Source organism: Xyrauchen texanus, chromosome 37 (genome assembly GCF_025860055.1).
Source record: "Xyrauchen texanus isolate HMW12.3.18 chromosome 37, RBS_HiC_50CHRs, whole genome shotgun sequence".
Lineage (NCBI taxonomy): Eukaryota > Metazoa > Chordata > Actinopteri > Cypriniformes > Catostomidae > Xyrauchen > Xyrauchen texanus.
The window spans coordinates 18,169,854-18,195,049 of NC_068312.1; the positions used below are offsets into that span (position 1 = coordinate 18,169,854).

Below are 25,196 nucleotides of genomic sequence, written 5' to 3' on the forward strand. Positions count from 1 at the left end.
GGAAAAATTGCAACAGCTGAGCACAGCTGGGGAAGGCGGAGGTCAGGCTGGAGCAAAAGCGAGTCGCTGTGCAGGGGAATGGGCGACGTTTGATTGCGGAGAAGGTGAGACGTGACATGATTAACGGCGCCGTGTATCGGAGCAGAATGTTGTTTATTTTGCGCGGACGAATATTAATACACGTAGCTAACTGGCTAACTTATTAGCATTGTATGAAAGTTTTGGCTCGAGGTAGCCTGACTGCAATTTGACTAGCGAAAATGTAGTTAGGGGGAGTTTGCATGTTGCGCTGGGCTGTTTTGAATTTACTTTATGATTTTGCAAAAATCTATAGCTGTTAAACAGAGGTTGTGTTTTCCCCCTTGATATGCAGTCTACTGTTACGAGCTGCCAGCTTCCACATTCCTCATTTTCCTCAGTCACAAGCAAGTGGGCCAGTTTCCCACCCGCCTGTTTTGTTTTTATTAAACATCTAGCAAAACTTTTATTTAGAGCTGAAGACATATATTTTCCCTTTAAATTATTTCAAAAAATCTAAATGCGAGTTGTGGTATTTAAGAATCGAAAGTGCATTGACTGTGTCTAAAAACCTAGTGTGCTGCTTATCTTGACTGCTTTTAGGGCGTAATGGTCACTGTCAAATGGACATATAATGCCAAAAATGCTGTCTTGGTAGGTAGCTCTCTGGATTTTAAACACAACCAATGTGTCACCTAAGCTGTTACTGATGTCCTTGGCAAGGTGGTCATGAGTTATTTGCAGTTGGTTTGGCAGCTTGATTGTGAAAGTCAATATTAAAGAGATAGTTAACCCAAAAATTACAATTCTCTCATCATTTGCTCACCCTCATGCCACCCCAGATGTGTATGCCTTTCTTTCTTCTGCAGAACACAAACAAAAATCTTTAGAATAATATATCAGCTTTGTAGGTCCTCACAGTGCAAGTGAATGTGTACCAAAATTTTGAATATCCAAAAAGCAAATAAAGGCTGCATAAAAGTAATCCATAAGACTCCAGTAGTTAAAGCAGGTGTGGGTGAAAAACAGATCAATCACATTCTTTTGTTTTTGGCTATTCACATTCTTTTTGCATACTACCACCTACTGGACAGGGAGGAGAATTGATAGTAAAAAAAAGGACTTATATTGATCTGTTTCTCAGCCACACATAATTTTGCTTGAGAAGATATAGATTTAACCAATTGAGTCTTATGAATGACTTTTGTTGCATTTATGTGCTTTTTGGAGCTTCAATTTTTGGTACCCTTTCACTTGAATTGTGAGGACTTGTAGATCTTAAAAATTCTTCTAAAAATCTTAATTTGTGTTTGCAGAAGACAGAAAGTCATAAACATCTGGAATGGCATGAGGGAGAGTAAATTATGAGATTTTACATTTTTGGGTGAACTATTCCTTTAAAGCAACTAATAGTAATAATTGTCTAGGTGTTCTAGGAAACGATTATGGGTCCAGGTTACTTTCATTTTTGTTATGTGTAAGATAACATCTTTCAACATTAATTTTACACACTGCTTGCAGTTTTTTGTTATAAAATGCAAGTGTACTGTATTCTGTTTAGTTTCAGACAGGTTGTTGAAGCTCCTTAAAATTGCTTGTGTTAAATCTGCATGTTTTGTCATAAATGTGTTGTTTTGATCTTGATGCCAAAAAGGTTCAACCCTCCAAAACCCGAGCTGCAGCAACATTGTGTTTACACCTTATCAATAAGACTTCAAGATTTGGTGTCTGAAAAGGTGGGTGTGAAATAAAATCATCACACAACAGAAGTATAACAGGAGTCCAAAGTGCAGGGTAGAATAACGGATATTGTTGTAAATCGGGTTGTTAAATTCACCTAAGCTGGTTGTTCACAGCAGTGCAACTTATATCGGATCTAATTCACAAGTTATTTAATTGGCACTTCCTATTAACAACTACAACCAAAAAAGCTCAAGTTTCTGTATTACTCTGGTTTATTCTTGAAATCTGCTTAAATGCAGGACTTCTATCTTTGAGCGTGTTTACATGCACACCAATTCGCTGGTTACTCCCAAAAAAATCTGCTTATTTAAAGGTGCAGTATGTTAGAATCCTAAACCCTTGTTATAAATGACACCTGTGGCCATTAAGTGAACTGCACCCAGCTACCTGTCCTTGTGCATGCACACACTCCATAGGGACACGAGCATCGACCAAAACATTGACGTAACTAGTGCTGCCCCCTGGTAGTCGACCAAACGTTAGTCGGTAAGAAGAGTCTTGGTCGATCAAGTTTTGATTGGTCTGTTAATCACAGAAAAAACTCCACATAAAAACGATGATACACCGGTATTAGCGCTGGTAGGACGCTAGGTGATACTATTTGGTAATTTTCGTTAAGCCTACACAATAAAGCAAGGCACCTTCATTTCAAACTTTGAACTTTATTGTTTATTTATTTTAACTATAAATTCAAATGAAAAATGTAATTAAAATGAGTTATTCAACTATTTGAAAGATGGTTTTACAACAATTGTCAAAAATCTCTCTGGCAAAGAACCTTCTTAATCTGTGCATTCTGTACTGTACGGGTATTTTGGTATTTCTGGGAAAATACATTGTGTGTGTGTGTGAATACATTTGTTTTGTTCCCTCCTTCACGATAGATATAGATTGATAGATTAAATCGGCAAACCCTGAGCTGAGGGATCAGTAGATATTCTTGTTTAAGGGATTTTGTATTGACAATTAATTTTATTTATTAAATTCAAATTGCACTCCAAATGAAACTAAGTGATTTAAATAATATATATATATATATATATATATATATATATACACACCTGTCCATTTATCGTCAGGCAAGTATCCGTCTAAACATGCAGGCAGAAAATTACTTGCACAAATAAAGACATAAAAACAATTATACATGTAAAAATAATCACTGAAATATAAATCATGGTTTGAGGTGAACATGTTTTTGTATTATTTTATGTTTTAATCACAGATGTGTAGGCTGCAGATTTGGTCACAATGAACTGAAATCAAAGCACCTCCTGAGATGAGATGTCTGAGGTCATTCGCTGCACTCATTGATGATACTATTCTTGCAAAACAAAACAAAAAAAAAATCTGCATACAGAAACAAAGAAAGAGTGAGAACCTTTTGCGTGCCTCCATATCAGCGCCTCATTTATTCACATAGATGGCTTTTCTGTCATCTGTTCTTAATAATATAATAAAGAGTGTTTCTTCAAGAGCGTGTCTATTTGTAATATTAATTTGATAATAATAATAGCCTAATAATAATAACAATAATGTTAGACATTAATGGGAAAACGAGCCAAAAATCGTCTTGACATGGTCAAAGGCATCAGCTTTTGGCGATCATCGGACCATCGTCGATTCCCGAGATCATCGTCTGTCGGCACAACCCTAATGTGCATTTATTTCTATAAACTAACAAAATGTTCAGACAGTGTGCTTGTTGGTTTTTCCACACATTCAGAATCATTACCGCTTTTGCTGATATCGCTGCGATTCGCTTTGTGTGTGCGCTTGTAAAATGTGTATTTTAAAGGCTCATTATTATGGTTCAGCATTTCTCTGTAATGTAGAACAGTGTTAGCAATGTTACTTATAACATTCTTTCTCAGCCCTGGAACGCAAAACATATTCTGATGCCCCATAATTAAGATTACACAGTTATGATTGTTTTACTACAAATTTGAGACTGTATATTATATTTGACTCTCCAGTACTGGAACAGGGTTAAAACAACGTGTGGATATAGGTCTGACAATGCGAAACTGTAGTTTGAAGGAATCACTTTTCTTTGCATGATACATTGACTGCATTTATACGATAACCTATGTCGGCATTTGCTAGCTAGCCAGCTTTATCGATAGCTGTTAGCTAAATTTGGTGGATGATGACTGTAGCTGTTTATAAAATAGACTGTACATTATAAATTTGTTGACACAATTCAGTATTGATGTGATTCCATCACAACTGTAATTTTGATATATCGATGCACTATTGTTTTATAATAATAGATTGTATATATTTTCTGTATAACCAAGAATGGGTATTTTTGCATTATCTTGAACAATGTCTAGCATTCATTTCATGTGTTATTTTAGTTTACCCTGCTGAATAATTACAGATTAACATTAACCTGACTTTTAGTATAAAGAGAAGATTGTTGAAATTATTTGAAAGTTATGAAGCAAGGTAGCTTGCAATTCATCAGCATTAGCAGGCAAGATCAAGTTAGCTAAATTTACACAGATCAATCCTTATGGCACTATATTTCACATGCTTTGCAGTTATGTAAGCTTACCTGTCCAGTAAGAAGAATACCAATTCAGGGTCTGTTTTGATCCCCAAAACCGAACGAAGGTCCCTCCTGGAATCAAATGCCCTGCCGATGTTCATTCTAGTTTTCACTCGACCACGATCACGTTCCCTCATAGCCTGATGGGATTCAGTAGAAAATGTTATAGCTTTTATTTTTTGGCTTTCTCAGAGTTTGTGTAGGAGTCGGTGTTGTGCTGGGAGCCGGATGTTTGCTGGATTCCATCTCTTAAGAAAACATTACCTAGTGTTGCAGTTTGTTGTCGTTGTTGAATAGTGGATGAGACGCTACTGTCCGAGGCAAGGCTCTCGGGAGTGTGCATAAACGTCACATCCTTTGGATTTTCCCGGCAAAAGCGACCCACTCCTTCCCATGGAAATCAATCTACAGGCTACTGTAGAAATCCACATTTCCATGACTTAATCGTATTATTCTCTACATTTGACATTAAACCGCGAAGAGGCTTGTGCTCAACACGTGTGCATATTGGACAAGCTGGTAAGAAAGCTGTGTAAGATGTTTACATGGCATGCGAAAGCGGCGTAATGGGCAAAATCTACCCTCGTCGATCGGGTTATTCATGAGCCATTTATAGCCTTTATGCTGACAAAAGAAAACAGTTTATTGCATTTACATGACCACACGCATTGATTGCTTATTAAGCATATCGGTGTAAGAATTTGCATGTAAACACGCTCATGGTTGGCTTTGTGGGTTAAATTGCTTGTGTTTTTCCTCATTTGTAAGTCGCTTTGTATAGAAGAGAACCAAATGCTAAATTACTAAAGTGCAATTGACAAATGAAGGCTTGTATGGAAAAATTGTAACCGCAATTAACAAGAGTAATAAGAAGGATATTATCTGGTGGAAAAAATACTTAAATAGAAATAATTCCTTCATAGACCTGATAATCTCAAGGAAGGATGTTTGGAGACATCTGGCATGGGTGTAAGATGATCCTATATCTGGGGACTTTTTTTTATTTTATTTTTTTCTGAAATTGAAAGTAATAATTAATAACTAACATTACTTGTCTATGAAACTCTAATAATCTTGAACATTACTTGATATTATCGTCAATATGGATTTCCCTAAGATGTTTTCAGTTTATAAGATGCTTTTTGCTCCCCATGCATTATAGTATCCCTTTAGGCTCAAGCCCCTCCCAACCACTGAATGATTTCTGCACTGGTTTTGTCAGAGTAGACAGAGCCTAACCAATTAAGCTGTTTGCATGAGTAGGCATTATTGCTTTGCACTCAATAAACCTTCGCGTTTTTGTGGTGGCTATGGTTCTCCTCAGGATTAGCTGTTAAAAGGTTTTTTTTTTTTTGAGTGTGACATAACAGGGGTCCTGTTATGACAATTTTATAGCACACAGAAATAAAGGATCATCTGGTTTTTGTTGTTTTCCTCTATCTTATACAAGATATTACCTGCTGCTCAAGCTTTTCTCTGTGAGGAAGAGTAGTTTCTGAAATGATATCTGCTTTAGATGTATATTAGTTAAAGGTTTTGGGAATGTTGGACTGTAGTTTGTGGCTGAAGCTTGTTATTCTGGAACAGTGTGCTTTGGCTGTGTATTTCTTGTCTCTTGGCCAACTTTAATGGGGAGCAACTTTGGAAAGAAAGGACACCTTTGCCCTGCGTACCCGAAGCAAAACAGAACCAGTTGATGGTATTTTTATCCTCTCTGATTATGCCCAGTAGATATGCAAAGGCTGACTGATTTCCCTCGCCAGTTCCTTAATAGCGATTCTTAATTATCATTTTCAGTTTGTGCAGCATTTCCTCTTTGATGTAGCTCTTCTTTTCTCGCCATTAAAATGGCTGGACTCATCGTGTATTGGGACTAATCATGTCTGCGATGGGAGGAGGCTTGTTTTAGCACACAGAATGGGCAAAACTATGTTCTTAATGCACATTGGCCTTTTTCTGTCTTTCTCCTGTCATAATAAGCAGCTTGATGTTAGTGTTTTAACAGAAAATCCCTTTGCTGCAGCCTTGTGACTGGGACTGAGGATGTGACCCAGAGCTTTTGACCAGTTTTTTGTGGCCATTAGAGCCAGCTACTGTTACGTTGTTATTGAATACTAGGCTACATTATCATAATTTATGTGATTATACATGCTTGTGTGTTTATATTATACTGTAAAAATACTGTTTATTTTTTTTTCAAAGCAGTACTTACATTTTTGCTTCCGACAGCAACATTTATAGAAATAGGCCTATGCGATTGGGGATTCTTGTTTGTTTGGCATTTTCACTCTGTAGAATTATAGAATACTTTATCTTGTTAAATCAAAGTGTTGCTGAGATAAGCTAAGTTGGCTGAACACCATTCCAAAATAGTTCCTCACAAAGTTTGCGAGTAATCCTGGCTGCTTTTTCCCCACTCTCACGGCCTGTCAAGTTCCTCTTGCCAGAATCTGCATGCTAAGCAATTTTGGCAGAACTGGACTTGGTTTTTATTTAGCAGAATAGGCTAAAAGCTGCTTATCTGGAAGCAGACTTTCTGCAGTGTTCATTTGACAATGCTGATATGGCAGTTTTCAATCTTGACGGCATGCTTAGTGAACTGGTAAAATATGTTTTCTTACTGTTTTTCTTACTTTTGTTTAGGGATTCTGGGTAATCTGGGTTGGGGTTTTGCCCCAATGTTTTACTCTAGGGCTGCCCTGCCACGATTATGAAATGTATGTAATCGTAAAATATATCTGTCCTAAAGTCTTCACTTTCACACATTATTGAGCCCTAATTGAATCATACATGAGCCCTAATTTTGTGTAAAGGACTGAAAATTTGAAAACGTTTCTTTATTCTTGTATCTGCAAAGATATTGAGTAGGGATGTGCACAAGTAATCGAGTAAGAGAGTACTCCTTCTGCACCAGCTATTTGAGTATTAAATAGGGCTGGGACAACGCGTCAACGTCATCGATGAAGTCGACGCAAAAAATACGTCAACGCAAAATATGCGCGTCGATTCGTCAGACCCAAAACAAAGATGGCGGCGCCGGAGAGTAGTAGCAGCTGAAAACTAGAATGAACATCGGCAGGGCATTTGATTCCAGGAGGGACCTTCGTTCGGTTTTGGGGATCAAAACAGATCCTGAATTGGTATTCTTCTTATTGGACAGGTAAGCTTACATAACTGCAAAGCATGTGAAATATAGTGCCATAAGGATTGATCTGTGTAAATTTAGCTAACTTGATCTTGCCTGCTAATGCTGATGAATTGCAAGCTACCTTGCTTCATAACTTTCAAATAATTTCAAAATCAGAAGTGCAAGGCACTCGTTCCTCTAAAGTAGGGGAATTCTTTTAAATTAAAGGAAATATTCCGTGATATGTCGTCTTTGCAAAATGGATATGGCCTTCCATTCTAGCACCACGGCAATGCACCAGCACCTGAAGAGGCACCGCGCGCACACACACACACACACACACACAGTATTCTTAAGGTGAAAGGAAAGTGTCAGAGTGTAAGTTGTTATTTGCATGTGAATGATCACTTTTTTTCAGTATGTTCAACATAAATGTTGAATTCTGAATGTTTATTTTCATTATTTATTTTTTGTTGGAAAAGCACTTTCTGTATTAGCTTAAAGCCCCCAAGTTTACAATAGTTACTGTATTCTTTCAATAGCTCTACGTAAGGGTGGCTGGGTGACCTTTTTATTTTTTTATTGAATGCTAGACATCAAGTTGTTGTTATTTTATTCTGAAAGAAGAATTACAAGATGCACTTTTTTTCAGTAAGCTAGGCCTATGTGTTTTCAAGGCTTCAGGGTTTTATTGAATGCTACCTCTGACTAAGAATGCATTACTTTACTTGTATAGTCTTTTATTTTGGAATTTTAAGAACAATAAACATATATTGCAATGTTAAGGAATTCATTTTTTTTTTTCATTCAGATATGTAAATCAACATGTATAAATTGCTATTAGTCAATTAATGGGGAGATAATCGAATCGGACTGGAAAAATGAATCGTTAGCTTAATCGATGCATCGAAAAAATTATCGCTAGATTAATTGTTTAAAAAAATAATCGTTTATCCCAGCCCTAGTATTAAAGCTTAACTATGTAACTTGTTTTTTTTAAAAAATAACAAAATGTTATAATGAGAGAGTGCAACAAAAATCCATCTTCCAAACCATGTCTTGAATTTACCCAAATATGATAAACCTAAAATAATTAGTTATATTTTAGAGCTGTTGGGCCGGAATTTATATTGGATAATTCAAAACGGCAAACATCTAGGGAATCACCAGTTATAAAAAAAGAAACCCCGAACAGCGACATATTCTGTAATAAAACCTGAATCAACATCGGCTTGTCTTTTCAGAGGTGGCAACAAATCAGAGATCTGAAGGTTTTCAAAAGTCACCCAGAGATGCCTTTTTTCTTACTCAACAGGCAAAATATTTTATTGATATGGGTTATGTATAGTTACATAGGTTATGTGTGTGTGTGTGTGTGTGTGTGCGCAAGCACGTGTGTAGTGAAATACAATAATTATACTGTAATTAGGATTGCAATGGTATGGGATATTCACGGTACGATAACAGTCTCAGAAAATATCACGGTTTCACAGTACCGTAGTATTACACAGTTACTATTATCAGAAGGTGCTTTTTTTTTTTTAGCAAATACTTTCATATAATTGAAACCATTTTTATATTGTATGTGTGAAAAAAAAAAAAAAGTCTCCCAATTGAAAATAAATAGAATAAATAAGAATTGTAATTATAAACCGATTTATAAACATGATAAACAAATTGCATGTAATTATAACGTTACATAACTAAAGCATTAACTACTAAATGAAAAATAACATCAGCCGTGTGAGCTTTTAAAGTTATGTCCTATGATTATTAACTATGAACATATACTGCTCCTGTCTGTACCTTTAACTCCGTGGTTCTCATCTGGTTTTGCTTCAGGGCCAAGATTTTACATTAGACATCAAGTGGAGACCCACCATAGTAAAAAATGTACCTGTATTTAATGTATCCTGGGTCTTATTTCCTTTTATATTGTTTTGTTTGTGGTTTTCAAGTACAAGGACATGCATCAAGTGACATTATTTTTGTTGTTGACGTCAACAACAAAAGCGACAATTTTCTCTCCCCTTTTAAAATTGAAGAGTATATTTACTTATATGAGCCCATTATTATCCCGTTTGTTTCCTAATTTCAAACAGAACATACATATTACACAGGAGGAAAGGCTCTTCATTACCATGGTTAGGTCAGTGTAGCTGGTCTAAAATAATAATAATAATAATAAAAAATTATAGTATTTATGAAAAAATAAATACTAGATGAAACACATCTTGAAACTTTAACTACAACTGCAACTCTTGATATAAAATGAGGTCTATTAGATTCTACCTTTAGATTATTTCATATGAAATTATAATCTTTTGTCAAAACATACGTTACTTTTACTCATGTAAAATCATGAAACAATTTTGTAAAGGTGATTATGTGTAATGATTTTATTTTATTTTTGGGCACACAGTGTTTCTCTTTTCCTCCTCAGTGCTGTTTGGCATGTCAGGGCTGCCTACTGTTTGAGAGGTTTGACTTGACGTCCTCCATAACGCTTTAAACTAGAAAAGTCTCACTAAAATTTAAATTGGTCAGATCAGTTTTGAGGTCTGCGCACCGCAAAATCGACGGAAGCCCGGTTGTTGCACGCGCATGCCAGAGAGAAGAGCAGATCATTAGTGCGAGCTGGTTCCATTACACTCGTGCGAAAGTGCAGATGAGAAGACTTTATCTGATTGCGAGATTATCATAAAATAGATGAAATAGGTTATCACTTGGCAGCCGCTGAAATATCTTCAATGGGAGAACCATGGCATTGTTCTTTCATTGCTGTCCGCGACCCAGTCCGAATAGGTCTGCGACCCACTTTTGGGTAGCGACAAACCAGTTGAGAAACACTGCTTAACACACACTCTCTCACACACACACACACACACACACACACTCACTTATGTTAGACCCACTCACATCGCTTCTCTCTGACATTTTCTCAGTTGTGTGTGTGTGTGTGGTAGGGCTGCTACTAACGATTATTTTGATAATCGATTAATGTAACGATTATTCGACTATTCGGCGATTATTGCAACAAGTAATTATTAACTCTTAACTGATTATTCTGCTTGTGCCACGACTTAAAAGGTTGTATTAAACGTGGTTTAATTCAGTAAAGTTTCATTCAATAAAGAAATTCACTGCAAAAATCCTATTGTTATCAAGTGTTTTTGTCTTGTTTTCCATTTAAAGTTGTCTAAAAATCCTTAAAACATGATCAATTTACTTGATAAGATATTTAGACTTGCTTTAAGTCAATTTCGCACTGAGATGTTCTGTATCCATGTGTACATCGGTGCCTCGAACCACATGCATCCATGCAGAGGAGCAGAGATATATTTTTAACCGATAGAGCGTTATATAAGTTATATAGTGTAGCTTAAAAACACTACTCGAATATTGCAAATTAATTTTCCTTTCCACATTTTTCTGCGGTGAGCAGTGCTGAATTATACTGTTTTCCTCTGAATCTCTCACCAAATCTCAGTTACAATTCAGTCAACTGACTAGGGGGAGCTGTGGATACATGTGGTGTTGAGGTGTTGGATGAGAGAAGAAGATATATCATACTGTTGGTGCAGCCAAGTTATATTACAAGGCAATACTTGCAATATTTTGGTTCTTATTGAATTGTACTCTATTTGCAAACCAAAAAACGAGGATCTGCTTTTATGGTGGAAAATATTTGACAACCTCGGGCGCTCTGAACCTCGAAATCTTTTAACACAGGCAGAGCGCATTTTATATAAAGCTAACTTTCACCACTTGTTTTTCTGTATAATAACATGTGAAATTATAAAATTGTGCCTTTTATGTAGACTCAGAATTTATGTATGTGCATTACCTTCATGCCGTCAGTAAGCTCCGGGTGAGTGCAAATGTGTTTTACTGTTATTTTTAAATCATTTTTGTTTTCCATTTTTATTAATACAGCACTGTCCTAAAGTTTTATGCACTTATGAAAAATGTCTTCAAAAATAATGACATAAATAGTTTTCGTTTATCAATTAACATCATACAAAGTCCAGTAAATATAAAAAAGCTAAATCAATATTTGGTGTGACCACCTTTGCCGTCAAAGCAGCACCAATTCTCCTAGATACACATGGATACAGTTTTTCTTGGTTGTTGGCAGATAGGATTTTCCAAGCTTCTTGGAGAATTTGCCACAGTTCTTCTATCTATTCTGGCTGTCTCAATTGTTTCCATCTCTTCTTGTAATCCCAGACTGACTCAGTATTCAGTGGGGTGCTCTGTGGGGACCTCTGTGGGGACCATACCAACTGTTGCTGGACACTCTGTTCTTCTGTTCTATTTGCAAAATAAATGTTTGGGAGTCAAAAATGTATATTTCCTGTTGACACACTAAAGCTGAAAATATAAATAACCATCTTAAGACAAATGTTTTTGTGAAGCATTTGATGTGCCTAAGACCTTTGCACAGTAGGGATGTGCATCTCCATAACTGAGGCAGATGCGATACGCATCTCAGTGCATAGCCAACGATATGATACATTAAAGATACATATGAAGCAGCTTGAGATTCACCCCTATTATGCGATCCGATTTTGATTCAATGCGCTTCAATGCAATATGATGCAATGGCAAAAAATATGATGCTATGCAATTCAATATGGTAGGCTACAGATAGTTTGCTTTTATTTCTTTGGTTCAGACAGACAGCAAATCATAAATTAATTTAAGTGCCTTCTGACTTCTAACGCATTGACCTTTCACAAAAAGGCCTTTGTAGTGCAGAAAAAAAAGATGAAATAAAACCAGATGTTATTTTCCTGTTCTGTCTCCAGTTACACTTTTAACAGTTCACACATTTAACAGTGAAACAATTTAAGGATGCTCGGGGACAAATAATGAAGAAATGTTACAAACTTGCCAGCAGACGAAGGTACTTTCGTGTCGGTGCTTCACGTATGTTGTTAAATTAGTCGTACTGGCTGTATATTTTATAGCAGCATGACATATTTTACAAACTGCATGGTTTTATCAAAATCTCCATCTCTCTTATAAAACCCAAAGTGTTTCCAAACATTGGATTTGTAATTATTTGGTGGAAGATGCAGCTCTGCCTCTGCCATGTTAATCTACTGTATTTTCTATGTCAGGGGTGCCCACACTTTTTTGCATGATGATCTAATTTTAAACGACAAACTCAATAAGATCTACCAACTAAAAAAACACTGTTTCATAAAAATAAGAAAGTGCTTGTTACTGCATGTATCCCTACATGGAATTCATCTAATTAATAAAAAAAACCAAAACACCTACAGCACAATAGATTACAATAGCCAGGGCAATAACCTTATTCTGATAACTTGCACTGATTGGAATCAGACAGTTTTGCATAATCAGGGCAGTAGCTGCTGGTAGCTAGTCTCAAACACTGCTATCTTTTTCGTGCTCTGTTCTCAGAAGCCCTTGGAAGGCGTGAACCTGGTTGTCATGGAAACTGAATAAACAAAAATCTCGCCTGGTTAAAATGTATTTCTCAAGTGCAAGTCGGACAGCAACTAAAAGAAGGAAAGACATTATTTTAAATATATTCTTTTTATAAAATTTTTACAAAAGCACATTTAAACCGATCGACGTATTGGGCACCCCTGTTCTATGTGACTCTCAGGACACGCCTCAGTCTCCGTAGTGTTATACGTCATGTTCACATAGCAGCAGTGGTGATGAGAGAATGCGCTGGAGAAACAATTAAGAGGAGAAATCAATCTACATATAAAATATTGGTCACAAATTATTGGTCACTTTCCAAATAATTAAAGTATAGCGCATCTACTAATATTTATATATAAATAAATAGTTTTTTACCGATGCAAATATGTTAGAAACGATGCATCGCGATACTTTGCCAACTTGTATACGATGTACACTTTTTTAAATCAATGCATCGCATTCGTGAACTTTTATGCCGATGCAACGATGTGAATCTTACCATCCCTATGGCACAGTACTGTACATATTCTTCTTTTTTTTTTTTTTTTTAAAAAAAAGAAAAGTTTTGCTTAAGTTAGCTTATTTTGAAAAATTCTGGGTAAAATTTGTGAATAAATCAAAATATGAGATTCATGTATGTGTAATATGTGTGGTTTTTTTATGTGCAGTTTAATTTACGCATAATCGAGTACTTTCCGAGAAAAATTCCCATCCCTATAATAGAGTAAGCGAGCGCCTCTGTGTCAGTGTGTGTGCCTTATCAACCCTTTATGACTAATAACATTTGTCATACACGATCGTAAAATTTAAGAACCAACAGTTATCTCATTATCAGACGATTTTGTTTTACTTATAGTGGCAGGCCTAGTTTACTGGCTCTGTAGTTCATTGGATCTGTTGTCTATTCTATCTCTGTTTTCTGTTATTTAGGGGTCAAAACCATATTATTGATTGAATTCTAATTACATGGATTAAAAAGTGATTTACACTATGCAATTTTGCTAATTTGCAAGTTTGCCTAAATTAGATGTCTGTATTGGCCTAGTACTTAATACCAGAATTCAACAATATTTTGTTGAACAAACAAACAAAGCTGGCTGGTCCACTAGTTAAGAGATACATGATAATAAGTTACATATTGTAAGATGTAAAGATGTGTCATGTAGTGAACCATCACAACTCAATCACTTCAACTGGAAACAGCCAGCTGCTGCCAGATCTTTTCTATCACAGTTGAGACTGCTGCCTTATCACGCAGATAAATTGCTAACCTATCATTTATCATCAATTGTTCAGTTAGTTTGCTGTATGAATATGCCCCTTGGTCTGTTAATCTGTTAAACCTATAAAATGAGGAATTAATTTTATATTTTTCTGTATTTGTTTACACTTGAGTTGTCAAAATCTCCCTCAACTCCTACCTTGGGATATATGCCTAGGCCTAAGTGCGAAACCTGTGAATCCCTCCCCCTGGAGCACAGCCAGGACACTTGCCCCAATGGATCCACCAGGTCAACTGAGTAAACATTCTCTAACAACACGTCAAACTTGCGTTCAGCTTGGTTCTTGTAGCACTGCCTGAGCACCTTTCTGACGTTCGCCATGTACACTTGAACATCAAGGAGAAAACAACTTTCTTGTTTGCACATTTAACACGATTTGCCACATAATTTTACAAGAATTTTTTTTCTGGGTATTATTTCTTTTACTATCTAGTCTTCTCCCTTCCTATTGCTCTCAGCCATGGCAGGATGAATACATATGGGTGGTGAGACCAAGTGCCTCTGCAAGCCCTGTAAATTGGAGAAAGTGTTAATGTCCCCAAATTGCTGACTGAGACTCCATGTGGAATTCTCTTTGAATCACTACAGAGTGAAAATGGACTTCAGGGTGGGTGAGTGCATAGGAGAATAGCAGGAGTATAGCAGATCTTGAAATTAAGTTCTAGATGTTGTTACTTTCCCCCCAATTTTTTAATGCAGCTTTTATATTAACGTATTGTGTGATGCAACTTATTACTTGCGAGCTAAGTGGGTAGCAATATTTTTGCTTTTATCCACTAAATGATGGATTATTCCTTCCCCCACACAATTTTTGCCCATGCATCAACTTGATCTTGTATGCCCATGAATATATAATTGGTTCCTTTGTTGTTTTTTTCTTATTTTATCTTTTTTTTTTCTCTGTTAATTTTTTTTTTTCTGTCTATGCTTGAGCTCTAAAACTTGAAGTGTCTTCCCATATTTTTTCAGGTGTGTTTATTGACCATTTATGGAATGTCTTTGTCTTTTACAGTTGAGATGCCGGTTAAGTCTATATTGTGCTTGTGCTTCAGTGCAAGCATAGAGAGAAAGATTCATGGTCTGGATAAAAGTGTACACTAGATGCAACACTAAAACTTGCTCTCTGGAGCCATGGTTCAACTGGCCATATGTTCCCTTTAATTTGTTCTGCATTTTGAAACTCTATGAAGTTAGCCAGATGCAGTATCTTATTACAGAACATTCTGTCTATCCAAAGCATTTATGCCATTGAGATCCAAAAGCCTATGCTAACATGTATGTGTCCACATAAGTAAGTGCATAAGTGGAGCAACTAATGTAAAATGGATGTTCCTATAATAAAAGTTAATCTTCACTTTAGGCATTATGCACCGTTTTGTTCCTCGTATCAATGTTAAACTAGTGTTGTACTGCTGTGTTTTACTGCTGTGAAGCAGGGCTCCAGACTAAGACTAAAATGGTCGCAAATGCGACCAAAAATTATTGATTCCGTCAATGTATACAAATATAAGAGATAAAATATAATTGTTTTAGTACTGCACTTTAGAATCTACTTCTGGTAATTGTTGATTGAGATTGGAGTAGCAAAATAAAATGCATCTTTCATTCATTTTGCACTTTTGTAGTCTCAGTGTCTGGGCTATCTGATAACAGTGAGGAAATATTATAAAAAAATGTGAACGATATATAAATATGACATCCAGCTTTTGACACTTAGGACAATTGAGGGACTTGTACACAACTATCACACAAGGTGCAAATATTAATTGATGCTCAAGAGCACAACACACTACTATAAGCATACTATACTTTATGTAAATATCTGTAATGTAGAATCTAAAGTGCAGTACTAACTAGTACTAATACTAATATTTTATCTCTTATATTTGTATAAATTATGAAAGGGGGTTGAACATTTATGTGACAAGGGAATGCAAACTTATTTTCTCAACTATATATACTGTTTATTAAACCTCTGATGAATGGGTTATCAGCTCTCTTTCTTTTCTTCTTCTTTCTATCTTGTTTCTGAACAGCAATCTAAATCTAACAATTCTGTGATTTTGCGACTAAAAACAGACATTTGGCTCCTTAAAGTTTTGGTTTATGTCTCATATGTAATTTTTTAGTCTAGAGTCCTGTAGGGTTGTCACGATACCATAATCATGTCTTACGATACTATACAGCTAAAGTATCAAAATACCAAGTAGTATCACGATGCCACATGATAGTGTGTTAATTTTTAACACAGTTTGTCATAGCAATGGTGGTTTTTAGAAACTAGCCAGTCTACTAGTTGCTCCGTAAGTGGTGGAAATAACTGATGGATGAATTGGGAGAAGGCTCAAATGGACTAACTTGTTACCTAATTCATTCTTTGTTTGACATAAAATAAAAATAGTCTTCACTGTATCAAAACAGCCAGTTCAAACGGCAATGGCTGAGATTATTTGATTGACGGTAACATAAAAATACAAATATTTTAACATTGAAAAGACTGTTTTGAGCAGCAGTAGACTTTTTCACAGACTGTGATGACTAGGGTTGCAGTGGTATACCGGTTTCACGGTGTAACGATTACCCTGTCTTGTTTCTCTGTTGCCCTTTTTGTTTACCATTTGTTGTCACTTTAAGTGAATTTCTTAGTTTTCACTTTAGTCCCCTATGTAATTCCATAGTCCTTGTTAGCGTTCGTGTTCACTGTTCATTGTTTACACCTGCCCTTGTTAATTTGCCTTTGGTTTCTGTTAATCACCTTGTTATCTTGTTTGAGTTCTGTTCTTTCATTGGCCACCTATCCCATGTTTGTGTATTTATACCCCGTGTCTTTGTTCTGTCTTTGTCGATCGTTGTTTGATGTTTGCCTGATGTTTGCGTCTCTCCCTTGTTCCCTGTTTGTCTCTACCGTGATTACCTTATCTAGTTTATGTTTCTTTTCCCCATCGTGGGTTGTTCTTTTGTTCATTTAGTGTTTTGTTATCAAATAAACTCTAACTGCGTTTGGATCCGCATCTCTTCGTCAGCCTCATTTTTCAGATGTAACAGAACGATCGACCACTATGGATCCAGCAGTTATACGGGCCAACTGCCGGTTGCTCAACCTCAAACAAGAGGGCCGCCCTGTTGAAGACCACATCAGCGACTTCCTCGCGCTGGCGAAGTTCACAGACTTCTCGGACTCAGCCCTGGTGGTCTTCTTCAGGGACACCTTACACGGTTCGCTCAGGGAGCGTTTGCCGCCGGCAACGCTTGGTTGGACTCTCCACGACTTCCTGGAGGCGACCTTACTGGTCTGCGGCTCACCCTACACCGTGGTCTTCGCCGAGGAGGATTCCACCTCTCCTCCCACTGTGGTGACTCCCCAATCGTCCTTGGCGCTTCCTGTCGCACCAGCCCCACCTGTCAGCGAGCCCGTCCCCACGCCAGTCGCCTTCCATGAGCCAGCGCGGCCCACTGCGTCTGCCCGGAGGAGGGAGAGAAGACGGGCTTCCGCCTCCCGGCCCGCGCCAGCCCGGTCTCGCGAGCCAGAGCCCACGCATGTCACGGTGAGCGAGCTATAGCCCACGCATGTCACTGTGAGCGAGCCTGAGCCCTCGACCGTCCCGAGCCAGTGCCTGTAGCCTCAAGCGTCAATGAGCCAGTGCCGTTAGCCTCAAACGTCAATGAGCCAGTGCCGTTAGCCTCAAACGTCAATGAGCCAGCGCCTGTAGCCTCGACCGTCCCTGAGCCAGCGCCTGTAGCCTCGACCGTCCCTGAGCCAGCGCCTGTAGCCTCGACCGTCCCTGAGCCAGCGCCTGTAGCCTCGACCGTCCCTGAGCCAGCGCCTGTAGCCTCGACCGTCCCTGAGCCAGCGCCTGTAGCCTCGACCGTCCCTGAGCCAGCGCCTGTAGCCTCGACCGTCCCTGAGCCAGTGCCAGTAGCCATGACCGTCCAAGAGCCAGTGCCAGTGGTCGTGCCCATCCTAGAGCCAGCACCTCTCGAGCCTTCTAGGGCTCCTCCTCCCGAGCTTTCCAGAGCTCAGCCATCCGAGTTTCCCGAGCTTTCCAGAGCTCAGCCATCCGAGTTTTCCGAGCTTTCCAGAGCTCAGCCATCCGAGTTTCCCGAGCATTCCAGAGCTCAGCCATCCGAGTTTCCCGAGCTTTCCAGAGCTCCGCCTTCCGAGTTTCCCGAGCTTTCCAGAGCTCCGCCTTCCGAGTTTCCCGAGCTTTCCAGAGCTCCGCCTTCTGAGTTTCCCGAGCTTTCCAGAGCTCCGCCTCCCGAGCTTTCCAGAGCTCCGCCTCCCGAGCTTTCCAGAGCTCCTCCTCCCGAGCTTTCCAGAGCTCCTCCTCCCGAGCTTTCCAGAGCTCCGCTTGGAGCCTTCCAGGGCTCCGCCTCTCAAGCCTCTCGAGCCTACCAGGGGTCCACCCCTCAAGCCTCTCGAGCCTCCTAGGGCTCCGCCTCTCAAGTCTCTCGAGTCTTCCAGGGCTCCGTCTCTCAAGCCTCCCAAGCTTTCCAGAACTCCGCCTCTCGAGCCTGCCAGGGCTCCGCCCCTCAAGCCTCTCGAGCCTGCCAGGACTCCGCCCCGCAAGCCTCTCGAGCCTCCCAGGGCTCCGCCTCCTGAACCTCTCGAGCCTTCCAGGGCTCCGCCCCGAGTCTCCTACGGCTCCGCCCCCAGAGCCTCTTGAGCCTCCCTACGGCTCCGCCCCCAGAGCCTCTCGAGCCTCCTGCAGCTCCGCCTTACGGGGCCTCCTACGGCTCCGCCTCCAGAGCCTCCGATTGCTCCGCCTCTCGATCCACTCAAGCCTTTGACGGCTCCGCCCCCAGAGCCTCTTGAGCCTCCTACGGCTCTGCCTCTCGAGCCACTCAAGCCTTTGACGGCTCCGCCCCCAGAGCCTCTTGAGCCTCCTACGGCTCCGCCTCTCGAGCCACTCAAGCCTCGGCGGCTCCGCCCTCAGAGCCTCCCGAGCCTCCTATGGCTCCGCCTCCCGAGACTCCTCCGGCTTCGCCTCTCGAGCCACTCAAGCCTTCGATGGCACCGCCTCCCGAGCCTCCTACGGCTCCGCCGCTCGAGGCACTCAAGCCTTCGACGGCTCCGCCCTCAGAGCCTCCTATGGCTCCGCCTCCCGAGCCTCCTCCGGCACCGCCTCTCAAGCCACTCAAGCCTTTGGCGACTCCACCCTCAGAGCCTCCACCCTCAGAGCCTCCTACACCTCTACCCCCAGAGACTCCAGAGTCTTCCTGGTCTCCGCTCCTAGAGCCTCCCACGTTGCCGCCTACCTCGGCTCCGCCTCCTGAACCTCCTTCAATTCCTCCTCCGGAGCCTCCCGAGCCTCTCCCGGCCCCGCCTCCGAAGCCTCCATTGGCTCCTTCTTCAGAGCTTTCTTCGCCCTCGCCACCTTCGGCTCCACCTCCAGTGGCTCCGCCTTTTGAGCCTTCTACACCATCGCCTCCCTTGGCTCCGCCCAACACTGTTCCGCCTCCTGACCTGCCCAAGGCCTTACCACCTGAGTCTGCCATGGCCCTGCCTAAGCCTCCTTTGGCTCCGCCTCCTAAGTCTTCTATGGCTCCGCCTCCGAAGTCCTCCTTGGCTCCGCCTCACACGGCTCTGCCAGCCTCAGTCCCGTGGCCTCTTCCCAGGCCCCCTGACCCAGTCCCTGTCCGGTGGCCTCCACCCAGGCCTCCTGACCCTGTTCCCGTCCTGAGGCCTTCCCCCAGGCCTCCTGACCCAGTCCCTGTCCATTGGCCTCCTCCCTGGTCCCCCAAACCTGTCCTTGCCCTGTGGCCAGCTCCCAGACCACTGAAACCTGTCCCCACCCGGTCGATACCACCCCGGCCTCCCAAACCTGTCCCTTTGTGCCCCCATGGACTGCCTGGTTGTCCCTTGTGCCCCGTGGACTGTCTCATCTCCCTTTGTGCCCCCCGTGGACTGTCGCATCTCCCTTTGCGCCCCCGTGGACTGTCTCATTTCCCCTCGTGGCCCCCCCGGACTTCCTGCCTGCCCTCTGTGCCCCTTGGACTGCCTCCTTGTTCTTGTGCCCCCCCTGGTCTGCTTGTCTGCCCCGGATTTCCTGCCTGCCCAGTGTTCCCCCCTGGTCTGCCTGTCTACCTATGTGCCCACTTGTACTGTCTGTTTGCCCCTGGTGCCCTCATGTTGTTCTTATGGACTTTTGTCTTTTGTTGTGTGTTTTTTAGGATCGTCTGGAATCCGATCTTTAAAGGGGGGGCTATGTAACGATTACCCTGTCTTGTTTCTCTGTTGCCCTTTTTGTTTACCATTTGTTGTCACTTTTGCATTTCTTAGTTTTCACTTTAGTCCCCTATGTAATTCCATAGTCCTTGTTAGCGTTCGTGTTCACTGTTCATTGTTTACACCTGCCCTTGTTAATTTGCCTTTGGTTTCTGTTAATCACCTTGTTATCTTGTTTGAGTTCTATTCTTTCATTGGCCACCTATCCCATGTTTGTGTATTTATACCCCGTGTCTTTGTTCTGTCTTTGTCGATCGTTGTTTGATGTTTGCCTGATGTTTGCGTCTCTCCCTTGTTCCCTGTTTGTCTCTACCGTGATTACCTTATCTAGTTTATGTTTCTTTTCCCCATCGTGGGTTGTTCTTTTGTTCATTTAGTGTTTTGTTATCAAATAAACTCTAACTGCGTTTGGATCCGCATCTCTTCGTCAGCCTCATTATTCAGACGTAACACACGGTATTCCCCGGTATGAAAATTGACTTATCATACCATGTACATTTGCTTATCTACGGTATTGAGAAAAAAAAATGCAACTGGACGAAGAATCTCACCTGCGTGTCGTGCGCATCTCCTTTCCTTCTCAACTACCTGTCAGTCTCGTCAACTTGCGATACACGCAGCAGAGAAAATGTGCGTGTGTGTGCGCGCGCGTGTGTTTGTGTGTGCGCGCGCACGTGTGTGTGTGTGTGAGAGCTGTGTTTCTCAACTGGTGGGCGCAGTTCTATTCAGACTGTGTTGCGGACAGCAGGGAAAGAACAATGATGTGGTTCTCACATTAAAGATATTTTGGCAGCCGTCCAAGTGATTGGCTATTTAGGACTGCCGAGGAGAATTAATGATAATCTCGCAATCAGCTAAAGGCTTCTCATCTGTTCAGAATAGCATTCAAAACAGATTTAAGTGCTACAATTTTTTTTTTTTTTTGTGACTGGATTACGTGTTTTTACAAATTTTACAAAATTGTTTCATGAATTTACATGAGTAAAAATAACTGTTTATTTTGACAAAATGTTATAGTTTCATATGAAATAATTTAAAATTACAATCTATTAGACCTCATTTTATATCAACAGTTACAGTTGTAGTTAAAGTTTCAAGATGTGTTTCAGCTAGTATTTATTTTTTCATAAATACTATAATTTTTTATTAGTAGTACTATTATTTAAGACCAGCTACACTGACCTAACCATGGTAATGAAGAGCCTTTCCTCCTGTGTAATATGTATGTTCTGTTTGAAATTAGGAAACAAACGGGATAATAATGGGCTCATATAAGTAAATATACTCTTCAATTTTAAAGGGGGGAGCGAAAATCGCTTTTGAGATTTGACGTCAACAACAAAAATAATGTCACTTGATGCATGTCCTTGTACTTGCAAACCATGAACAAAACAATATAAAAGGAAATGAGTCCCAGGATACATTAAATACAGGTAAATGTTTTACTATGGTGGGTCTCCACTTGATGTCCAATGTAAAATCTGTCCAGAAGCAAAACCAGATGAGAACCACGGAGTTAAAGGTACAGACAGGAGCAGTATATGTTCATAGTTAATAATCATAGGACATAACTTTAAAAGCTCACACGGCTGATGTTATTTTTCATTTAGTATTTAATTTAACATGCTATGCTAACATATAAACTAACATGCTTTTGTTATATAACATGTTATAGTTACATGTTATTTTTTTATCATGTTTACAATTTGGTTTATTATTATAATTATGTTAGCTTATTCAATTTATTTTATTTATTTTCAAAAGGGAGACATTTTTTTACACATCCATAAAAAAAAAAATTATTATTATTATAATAAAGCGTTTGTTCAACCAAAAAAACAATAAACCTTTTTGTTTTCGCTCCTTTTAAATGTCATTGTAACTGCTAATAATAATTGTGTAATACTGTATACAGTGAAACTGTGATATTTTCTGAGACATTTATCATACCGTGAAAATCTGGCTACGTGAATTGTGTTGTGTAAAAAAGATTGTCACTCTCCAAAGTTTTACTTACAGCCATATTATCCATTAGGAGAATCGACTGCCAAATTAACAGGCTGGGATTCAGACGAGTGTGTTTGAAGCATGGGAAAACCACTCATCGAAATATAAACAATACCATATATGGGGCAAATTCTAAATCGAATTTTGCGCTCTTAAAGGGCACTGCATGAAGGGGACGCAACTTGAAAAGACAATTTTTTTTGTTGATATTTGCAGACATAGGTCTGATTCAAATGAAGGTTTAGCTGAAAAACATATTTGCTTCGCTCATACAACATAACTTAAGTACACACCATAAGTACCGTATTGACGGTACTACCATTTAAAAAATACAGTGTCACTTCCAGTATTTTGAAGCTTAAGTATCGCAATACTACTGTAGAACCGCTTTATACTGTGCAAACCTAGAGCCCTGTGAAGTGTAGTCAGCAATTAGGCAGGCTGACCAAAATCATGCTTCAATGTACCAAATGCATTTTCTGTATCATATACTGTAATTTGGGCTACCTTTCTTTTAGCTTTCCTTAAAAGGTATAGCTCACCAAAAAATAAAGATTCTTTCTTAATTTACTCACTTCCATGTTGTTCCAAACCTGTAGTATCTTCCGTGGAACACAACAGAAAACAGGAATACAGTGAAAGTGAATGATGACTAAGGCTGTCATTCTGCTTAACATCTTCTTTTGTGTTCCATGGAAGAAAGGCAGTCACAATATGAGGGAACAACATGAGGGTGAATTATGATAATTAAATTTTTTTGAGTGACCTATCCCCCTTAATATCTATAAATGTCTTTCCTCACTCATATTGTTTTCTTCCATTTAGGTTCTCTACAAACCAGGAGAGACATCAGTGTGCCATGGAGGACTGTGACAGCCTCATAGAGTTTGATGTACCTGAGTTCAGCAACACTGTCCTGAACCAGCTCAATGAGCTCCGTCTCCAAGGCAAGCTATGCGACATCATTGTGCACATTCAGGGCCAGCCATTCCGGGCCCACAAGGCTGTTTTGGCCGCCAGTTCACCATACTTCCGTGATCATTCAGCACTAGGCACAATGAGTGGCCTCTCCATCTCTGTTATTAAAAGCCCTGAGGTGTTTGAGCAGCTGCTGGCCTTCTGTTACACTGGCCGCATGGCATTGCGCCTGCGTGATGTCATCAGCTTCCTCACGGCTGCTAGCTTCCTCCAAATGCAGGCTGTGATCGACAAATGCACACAGATTCTTGAGGGTATTCACTCCAAGATCAACCTCCCTGTGCCTAGTGGAACAGGTCCAGAAGATGATTGCGCCACGTCAAGAGCTGGACTCAATGGTGTGAAAGATGGAGGTATTTTTGTAAACCCCACCCAGATTTCACCACCCTACTATTCACGTCAGAATAATTGCACTGAAGTGCGGAGTTCAGGTAAGGGGTTTGCACAGCTTGCAGAGGAGGGACAGTCAGACAGAGCGAGCAGTGACGGCATATCGGAGCAGGAGGCGTCCATGGAGGTTGAGTTAGAACAGGTGGAGTTAATTGGGAGGGATGGGCAGGTTACTGATGTCCATATCAAGCTTGAGAAAACAGACCGGCCTAGTTACTCTGACAGCTCATCGGCAGGAGATGATGGCTACCACACTGAGCTAGTGGATGGCGAACAGGTGCTAGCTGTTAGTGTGGGATCGTACGGGCCTGTGCTTTCCTCTGCCGCTTACACCTACTCTGCATTGCCTTCCCCCTGTTTTGTCAGCCTGAGTTCTTCTAGTCCATCTCGCTCCTTGATCAGCAGCTTCCGTGGTGGGTGTGCCCGTACTAAACGTCCTGTGCCTTTACCAGCTGATCTGCTAACTCAGCTCAAGCCTGGTGCGGAAGAAGGAGATGGACCTTCAGCAGCTACTGGCTTTGAGAATGACGTAAGGGAGCGAAGTCTTCGCGGGCAGTGGTACCCCTACAATGAGCGCCTCATCTGCATCTACTGTGGCAAGTCTTTCAATCAAAAGGGCAGCCTGGACCGCCATATGCGTCTGCACATGGGCATCACGCCATTCGTCTGCAAGTTCTGTGGCAAGAAGTACACTCGCAAAGACCAGCTAGAGTACCATATCCGCGGCCACACGGACAACAAACCCTTCCACTGCCAGATCTGTGGCAAATGTTTTCCCTTCCAAGGCACACTCAACCAGCACTTGCGCAAGAAGCACATGATCTCTGGCACAGAACTTAACAATCACACGGACTTGCTGGGAGAGGCACCCGATGGCCAGAGGGGGGAGCACGAGGACACCTCTGAGGGCGACGCAGCCAATGGAGCAGCATACACTGATGATATTTCGACAAAAAATGCCAGTAAAGAGAGTGGCAAGTTTAGTCCAGAGGAAGTGCCTGCATCCAAGAGTTGTTATTGAGAATTATTATTTTAATGTTTTCATATTTTTGGGTTGTTTGTCATCCTTATATAATAAGGAAGTTTAAAGGGTTGCTCTTTTCCTTGATCAGCCTGGCTGTTTTTAAAGAATTATATGAAATAATGAACCTGCCTTGCGCATTTTCTACTAATCCTTTTTTGTGGAAGTTCTAAACAGGACCAAGTGTTTTTTCAAAGGGACAGAGTCCTATAATTGGGGAAATACATAATCAGGAGGAGGTCTCTGTAATCAAGGCTTCTTTAGAGTTTTATCATTTTTTATATATATATATATATATATATATATATATATATATATATATATATATATTTCCATGTTTTTCTTCAACGTATTTACAGAGTAATATAGGCATGTTGCAATAACGA

At 40.4% G+C, this 25,196-nt stretch overlaps 1 protein-coding gene across 1 annotated transcript; it reads left to right on the forward strand.

The window, feature by feature from the left end:
• LOC127631177 (zinc finger and BTB domain-containing protein 34-like) lies at positions 1 to 24,982 on the forward strand. Its single transcript, XM_052109203.1, has 2 exons — positions 1 to 104; positions 23,247 to 24,982. Exon 2 carries the CDS (start codon positions 23,281 to 23,283, stop codon positions 24,808 to 24,810), a length of 1,530 nt encoding a protein of 509 aa, XP_051965163.1. The 5' UTR covers positions 1 to 104; positions 23,247 to 23,280; the 3' UTR covers positions 24,811 to 24,982.
• The last annotated feature ends 214 nt before the right edge of the window (positions 24,983 to 25,196 follow it).